Source organism: Brachyhypopomus gauderio, unplaced genomic scaffold, assembly GCF_052324685.1.
Source record: "Brachyhypopomus gauderio isolate BG-103 unplaced genomic scaffold, BGAUD_0.2 sc748, whole genome shotgun sequence".
NCBI lineage: Eukaryota > Metazoa > Chordata > Actinopteri > Gymnotiformes > Hypopomidae > Brachyhypopomus > Brachyhypopomus gauderio.
In genome coordinates, this window is record NW_027507568.1 from 13,481 (window position 1) to 21,550 (window position 8,070).

General features: G+C 42.1%; 1 protein-coding gene across 4 annotated transcripts; it reads left to right on the forward strand.

Annotated features, from left to right (window-relative positions):
* Positions 1-1,664: 1,664 nt before the first annotated feature.
* Positions 1,665-7,646, forward strand: LOC143507799 (uncharacterized). 4 transcript variants are annotated; one of them, XM_076996602.1, is made up of 10 exons: positions 1,665-1,828; positions 1,927-2,147; positions 2,231-2,475; positions 2,579-2,747; positions 3,829-3,974; positions 5,746-5,879; positions 6,133-6,229; positions 6,320-6,887; positions 6,970-7,145; positions 7,423-7,646. In XM_076996602.1, exons 5-10 carry the CDS (start codon positions 3,897-3,899, stop codon positions 7,501-7,503), a joined length of 1,134 nt encoding a protein of 377 aa, XP_076852717.1. In that variant the 5' UTR covers positions 1,665-1,828; positions 1,927-2,147; positions 2,231-2,475; positions 2,579-2,747; positions 3,829-3,896; the 3' UTR covers positions 7,504-7,646. The 4 variants fall into 4 exon arrangements, with proteins under 4 accessions (XP_076852717.1, XP_076852719.1, XP_076852720.1 ...); XM_076996604.1 differs by having other exon boundaries at positions 1,927-2,475; XM_076996605.1 differs by lacking the exons at positions 1,665-1,828; positions 1,927-2,147; positions 2,231-2,475 and having other exon boundaries at positions 2,532-2,747.
* Positions 7,647-8,070: the final 424 nt, after the last annotated feature.

Here is an 8,070-nt window from a genome sequence, read left to right on the forward strand (position 1 = left end):
GAATATGTAAAACTAAATTTAAGACATTTTAAGACTTTTTAAGGACCCGCGGGTACCCTGGTCTATGTCTATTGTATGTATGTCTGTCTATATCTGTTTGAGTATGACTATTGACATGTTTCCTTTCTCTTTTTCAGATATTTCACCATGGAAGCCTGTCTTCTCTGCTATAAAGGCTTCGCCAATTTAAGCCAGCACCTCAGATTAAGTCATAATGTTAGAAATATCATGGAGCGGTCCCTCTTGCTCAAACTAGTGTCAGGGAGGGTAGATATTAGAAAAGAAAAATGCTGCCTACCAGGCTGTGGTCAGTCCACATCTAGATTGGACAGACACCTGAAGTCACACAGGGAGCCGTCAAGCACCCGTAGAGCAGTCATTATACAGGAGGTCAAAAGAAATGTCGTGCTCAGACAAGTTGCCCTCGTGTCCGATTTAGACCTGAGGGAGAAAGAGGAGGAAGTGACCAGACTGGGTCATGTGGCAGAGGATGCCCCATGCTCTGAGGAGGAGGAGGAGGAGGAGGAGGCGGCGGCGGGGGCAGAATGCTCCAACTGCAACACTAAAAAAAACAGAAATCAAAAACCTGAAAGATGTTGGCTGTAACAACAGAGCTCCAGCTGCTGAGGCGCAAAAAACCACCTTTTGCACAGGCGCCTCAAAAAGAAGTCTGTGCAGGCACACAGAGGGTTAAAGAGGGTTAGGGTGACGGCCCAAACCAAGCATAGTGTAAGCTGTCATAGAGCATTTAAAGTTAACGTGACTGCTCTGGTGTGTATAAAGTATAATGTATTTTTCTTACAATCTGAACCTTAAGAAAAAGCAGCTGTGCAGGAGGCAGAGGCAGGGGCGGAGCAAGAGCAGGAGCTGGAGCAGCCTGCCCCCCCAAGAACCTCAATTTCCTGATCATGTGCCTCAGCTCAGTAAGTGCATTCAGGTGTGCTTTGGCTGAATTTTTTAAAGTACGTTTCCTTTGGTGGAAAATAAGTAATTCCTCATATCTCTTACGCTTTTAGATGAACTGCTGGAAGACTACCAGCACCACCAAGAGGGGTCTGACCCTTCATACAGACTACAAAATAATGTCAAGAGTAAGATATATCGCATAAAGCGGTTTATTGCTTACATGGCTGTGGGCCACAGCCACCTCCAGGAGTTCACCTTCTTGGACAACGTCACAAGGATTAGTGAGTATGGGACTATTCTTTACTCTAAAATTTTGTTTTAATGTTTAGATGTTTTGTGACTCATATGTACGTTTTCATGTTTTGCAGATGGGTCAAAAGCCTAATGGGGAGAAGGTGGTGGCTAGCACACTATAGCCCATAAATTGGGCTACATTTTTAATACTTATAAGACACGCCACCCCCCACCTGCCGCCTGAAGCCCGTTTCCCTGATCAATATAACTAGGGAAATAAAGGGCATCATAAAAAACAAAGGCGATCCGTGGTAATACATGAAATTTAAGTAAAGGAGTGCAAAGATGGACACGCCATCTCCAAAGAGACGCTCCTGCAGTGTCGGGTAAAAGCCAAGCAGCAGATCCCTGAAATATTGAGTGAGTCCTGCATCATACCTCACTTTAATAACATTTTTTCTGCTGCACTTTACATCAGTCGATGTGTCTCATTCTTGTGTTTTTATTTGTCAACACAGAGACCCTGGAGACCAAGCGATCTATAAAGCTTCAACGGTCATTTTACGGGTATGTAACGGCTTACCTGTCGTCTATATACGGCCACCGGACTGGGGTCTACCAGAACCTGCAGGTGGAGGAAGTGATGAGAGCCAAACACAGTCCAGAGTTGGACGTGTACCTCATCAATGTGAGCGCACGTTCAGTTCATAACATTGTGTTTTATACATACAGCATGGCAAAATGTGTCATTTCTTGTGTGTTTTGTCCTTTTGTCTTTCTAAACAGGTGGAGTCTCATAAAACAAATGAGACCTTTGGTGTGGCCCAGCTCCTCCTCACTGGGGAGGAGTACGGATGGCTTCGGGCTTATGTGCAAATTAGAAAAGGGCTGACTGGGGGCAAAATATCTAAATTTCTATTCTCTATTTCAACCCCAAATACATGGAGCAAATGAAGCTCCCAGGCAAACCCAAGTTCACAGATTTAAGAAGCTCCATTGCCACCCATGTAAGTGTTTTTTTATAACAGAGGTGACTTGTCACTAACAATTATGTATTTTCCCAGTGGTCTGATTTTGTTTCCCTTCACAGGCAAGAAACGAACTGGACCCTAAACAAAGGGAAATGATGTCACACTTTATGTGCCACAATACGGCCACCGCAAATAAGTTTTACGCCCTCAATTTAAATCCAGCCTGGTCAAACCTCCTCAGAGCTACCAGAAGCCCCAGCTTCTACAAACAAGAGAAAGAACAAAAGAAAACACCTGCGACCTTCTAAAAGACTTGCGCTGGAGTCATCCGAGGAAGAAATGGAAGTTCCTTTTCAAGAAAGTGGTACTTCCTTTGAAGAGATATGCACTCTTCACACACACACACACACACACACACACACACACACACAGTAAAATGTGCATGTATGTATTTGTGTTTTTTTCAGGACATTGAGGAGGATGAGGAGCAGGGGGACAAAGAAAAGAGCACATCACAATGTAAGACTTACAAGCTCACCAAGGCTTGTTTTGAGCAGACTTTCGCCACTCAAATTGAGAAAAGCATCCCCCAAAAGAATTGGAATACTTCATATGATTAATCAAAGGGACAAAAATGTAAGAACCCACAAAGCTGTTAAACGGTTATATAAAAAAGTGTTAATGTAGTGTTAAGTAGTATTTGAACTTGTTCATGTTTGTTTGTTTTAGCTTTTTAATGATAGTGTTGTGTTTATAGAGTTCAATTTTTCTAGTGTATATATATTTAAATTAGTGCTGTCAATTACAGGTGCCGCGATTAAAAGTACTCACCAGGATTTAGCTCAAGCTTGCTAGATTTTCTAATTAGCAATCCAGGTAAAATTAGTGGAATCAACACAATCCAGGAAGCCTGAGCAAAATCCTGGTGAGGACTTTTAATTGCAGCACCTGGAATTGACAGCACTAATTTAAATTGTTCTTGTTTCTACCGTCTTATCATATCCATAGTGTTCTATTTTGCTAGTATGTATACATTTAAATTGTTCTTGTTATTTTAATTTTGCATATTCAGTGTTTGTTCAACATATTTTAATCATGCTTTTTCATAATTCCATTTGTATTTTAAATTTTTAATAAGATATTTTGTTTCACAATATGTTATATGTTGTTCCTTCTCCTTAAACCTTAATTTAAACCTCCTTTAGTTAAACCTCTTTAATTAAACATAAAATAAAACAAAATCAAATCACAAAACATCCCACTTGCAATCTATTTGACTGATTGCAATAGATTGGAAGTGGGACGTAGGAAAATAAATATAATTAATAATATTATATAATATAATAATAATAAATATATTTTATGCTATGTAACCTTTAGTGTCACGCACCGTTATTATAATAAACTTAGGACTACGCCACCGTCAACTAGAGGAAAACCAATCAGTAACGTTTCACCCGCGCTATATTACTGCTGGCGAAAATAAAATTGTTAAAACTGCAGAGGCTGAGATGCAAATCATTTATTGTGTCAGAATGGCGGATTTAGGAGACTAAATCCCCTGTGGATTTTTTATGGTAGTGGACCCAAACGCCTTGTCCATGCAGTAAGCAATATTACAAGCGTGAGAAACCAAAACCAAGTCGCGCTGAATATTCAGAGAAGATGACGAGGGAGAACTGAAAGTAATCGCGGAAATACTCAATGTGTGTAACAGGAGAGAACAGAAAGCAATCACGGCAATAACTGACGTGGAAGACACAGGAGAACAGAAATAGTCACGGAATGAAAACCAAAACCAAACAGATAGGAAGAAAGACAGCAGGAGGAAAACTTGAGAGAGGCCAGGGAGCGGCGCAGGAGGTAAGTACTCGAAGTGACAGTATAACAAACAAAAAATCTTAAACAAGAAAGAGGCCGGGTGGCGAGACACCTTGTAGAGACAACAGAGAAAAGGGCTGAAGGTTGGCCATCCTTATAAACCCAGGACAACAGGTGCAGGCCATCACCGCTGATTAGCCTGAGGTCTGGCTCTTGGGCTCCTCCTGGTGGCGACTGGAGGACCCGCCCTGGGGCCAGCCCTGACAGAGCCCCCCCTCTAGGCCCGAGACATTTACATTTACGGCATTTAGCAGACGCTCTTATCCAGAGCGACTTACAAACTGCTTTGCTTCTGATCACAGAATACATCCTAGGAAATAGTACAGATAGGCCAGAATTCAAGACACCATTGAGTCAGACTACTACTAAACTACAGGAGTCAGTATCATTACCTAGTGGAGTGGTTCCCAAACTTTTTCTGCCGTGACCCCCTTTAGTAGATAAGAATATTTTTATTCTCCACTGCCACCTATCGTTTCGGAGAACACTGCAGTGAAGCTCGCGCAAGTAAACGCTTCGTGCAGGGTCGCGCGATGTGGGCGGAGTCACGCGCTACGGTCACTCGCGAAAGTATAAACCAGGCTTTACTTCCAAGCTCCGCGCCCAACCTAGGGGGCGCGCCCCCCACTTTGGGAACCACTGACCTAGTGTTTGCAAGTTAGGCATTTGCCAAGAAGCACAAATAACCATAAACAGATTGTTTGCAGAGACCCCGCAAACAATCTCCTTGCCTTGTTTGAATAAGACAAAGGAAGATTCCCAGGCTTCTACCATAAGTAGCAATTAAAAATAAATGTTAGTACTCCGTGTCAGTCACATCCAGTCTACTGTTGCTCCTCTCCTGATCAGAACACCAATCATACACATCTGTTATTATTCTTAACCAATTGTGTTAAGACATGTTCTTTATTCTGTATTTAACTACATGCATTATCATTACACTGGAACTCTTTCCTGACACCTGGCCAGCACTGGATCACTGAGGGTAGAACAAAATTCTAATCCTGTTTATGAACCCTTATGAACAGTCTAGAGATGATTCCATTAAGACATGGGGGTCTAAGCTTTGTTATGTTAAACCGAATACAGGGGACAACCCCAAAACTTGGTTGTTTTGCTGTGGTGCATAACTAACCCTAACCACGAGTTCAGGTGGTTCACCTCTTTCCTTGAATTGTCCAAGAATTTAAAAGGAGGTGGATCACGTTTTCTGTAACTTGGCTAGAGTACAGGTGGCTCCTGACACTTCAAGTTTGGGATGGACAAGAATGGGATATGGAGGCAGTTATGATTTTATAATAATTTATAAAATTTAATATATAATTTATATAAGCTTCTGCACGTCGATGGTGGGGCAGGGGTAGAGTCTTGGACCCCCACCCCAAAGTTGCTCCATCGGGTTAGGGTTTATATTTTTAAAAAGTCTTACACTAGTTTTTCACTATTGTCAAAGTGGTATGAATGGGTTTCAATGGGCGGGGCTCCTTGACTATTGCGCCCCCTGGTGGAGCTCCAACTCGGGGGTATATCTAGGGCCCTGGGGGGGGGGGGGGGGGTAGGATGACGAGGGTTTGCTCTGCGGGGGTATGGTGCACCCCCTTGGGGCAGGGGTAGAGTCTGGGACCCCCACCCTAAAGTATCCATCTCAGGTTAGGGTCCATATTATCAAGGGGTTTTACACTAGTGTCAAAGTGGTATCAATAAGATTCAATTACTTTTATATTAGTCTGGTTAGTAAAATATTCTTTTTCAGGATATGGCACCTACACAAAGTGCGTGTCCGATATGTGCAGTTATTTACTGCAACTTATCACAGCACCTCCGGGTGTGTCACAAGGTGACAAATAAAGATGAAATGACGCTACTGCTGCAGCTCTCCAGTGGGAGGTAAGTGAATAATTAGCATGTTAGCATGTTATTAGTGTGTTATTAGCATGTTAGTATTGTATTAGCATGTTAGTGGGTTAGCAAGGTATTAGCATGCTAGCATATTGTTAGCATATTAGCATGTTGTTAGCATGTTACCATGTTAGCAATTAGCATGTAACTAATGTAATTAGCATGCAATAAACATGCATTGAGCTAATAATGCTTATGTAATTAGCATGTTTTGCATCTTTTTGTGTAAAATTTTTTGCAGAGTGAAAGGCATTTTCGATTGCAAGGTGCCGGACTGCAACTCCTCACACATCAAGCGCTTGGATAAGCACTACAATAAAATGCACCAGGATGTGTTGGTATGTTTAAAACCATCTGTTGTGTAGGACTGCATATTAGCTTATTAATATACGCATATTGCAATTTTTTCCCTTGTGTTTATTTTTTAGATTGGGGACCTTGCCAAATTTACAAAGTTGTCGAAGGAGGAGTACATTTTAAGAAGCCTGGCCTCATTAAGGGCGAATGTTCCTAGGCCCCCGCTTGTTTCAACGCTGGATGGGGGTTACAGCCCACTTCCAGCATATTTATTACAAGGGTCTTTCACTGACATGTCCAGTGAATTGGACGAGGCCCCGGTCCCTTTTGAGCCAGAGCACATCGGTGAACCAGAGGCATGCTCCACCCCAGTTGCTGCGACATCCGTCCCTGGGCCCTCCACCTCTGTTGCTGTACACTCCACGGCAGACCCTGCGCCTTCCACCTCAGTGCCTAGGCCCTCATCCACCACCAAATGTGATGCTCGCTCATCCTGTAAGTTATCAAATCTGGAGGTACAAAGGTTAAAGAAGGCACTTGCGGAAGCTAGCCCCGGAGAAAAGTGTCAGAGGCCAAGCTGCAGGGCAAACTTTGAAAGGTTGGTGGACCTGGAGAAAGCCTTCAGGAATACACAGTCCCCCATACGGTCCAAACACAGCCTCAGCTCTCCGATTTCGAAAGAAATCCACCCTAACATCAGTAAGTAGTGTCATAAAGGTTGAGAGTTTGACCAAATTTTTTATGTATGATTCACTAATTATGCTTAATATGTCTTCCCTAGGGCGCATTGTTAAGGAATTTACAATTGTAAATTCTGGTGCAAACCTGGAGGGGCGAAAAAAGGAGAACGCCATCTCGGCGGAAAATCACATTTTCCGTTTTGTCAACTTTAGTATGCGTGACATGCCAGAAAAGAAGGGGACATTCTCTTTCTTGCGAAACGGGGATAATTTTGGAGTAAGTAACGCATGTCATAGTGAAAGTTAACATGCATACGAATGAGCAAATGTCTGCATATTAATAAGCTAATATCTGCATACTAATGAGGTGATATCAGCATACTAATGAGCGAATACCCGCATATTGATGCGGCAATATCCGCATATTAATAAGCTAATATCCGCATACTAATGAGGAAATATCCGCATACTAAATAACTAATACCCGCATATTAATGGACTAATGCATAACAATGAGGAATTTTGCAAATATAACAAATTTGTTGTATTTGCAGATACATGACTCACCTGAAGGGGAAGGGGCTGGCGGTCACCACTGTCAGAAATATCTTCCTTACCCTTCGCAAGTTCATTAAATATTTACATTGCCTTCCTATAATGGATGCAAGGATTACAAAAAATGACATAGCTTGGTTGAACTTAGAAGTAAGCAAGCGACTCACAGGCCTGAAAAAAGAAGTAACAGTTCACCGACAAAAAGTGAAGAAACGCCTCAGCAGTAAGTGTAGAATAGCTCCATTAATGATGTGCATATTAATGAGGTGGTCTATGCATATTCATGCGTTGATATGCGCATATTAATGAGCCAGTGCATAATGTGTTTCAGAAAACAAAATCAGCAAAGAAGAAATCAGGTCCTTTCGAAAAAATGCCAGGAAGCTGATTCCTCTAAAACTGGGTAAGTCATTTGTTTGTGCATGCTAATGTATTTTGCTAATGTAACAATAATGCTAACGTTATGAATTTTGTGTCAATTTAGACCGTCTTGAGAAATACCCGAATACCATGACAGCGGCCCAATTCATAGGCCTGCTATCAGGTTATCTTATCCTGAGTTAGGGGTAGGGTTCATATCATGAAAGTGGCATTTTTCCATAGACATATGATGAAGATGCCTGATATTATATACATGTCCCTGACCC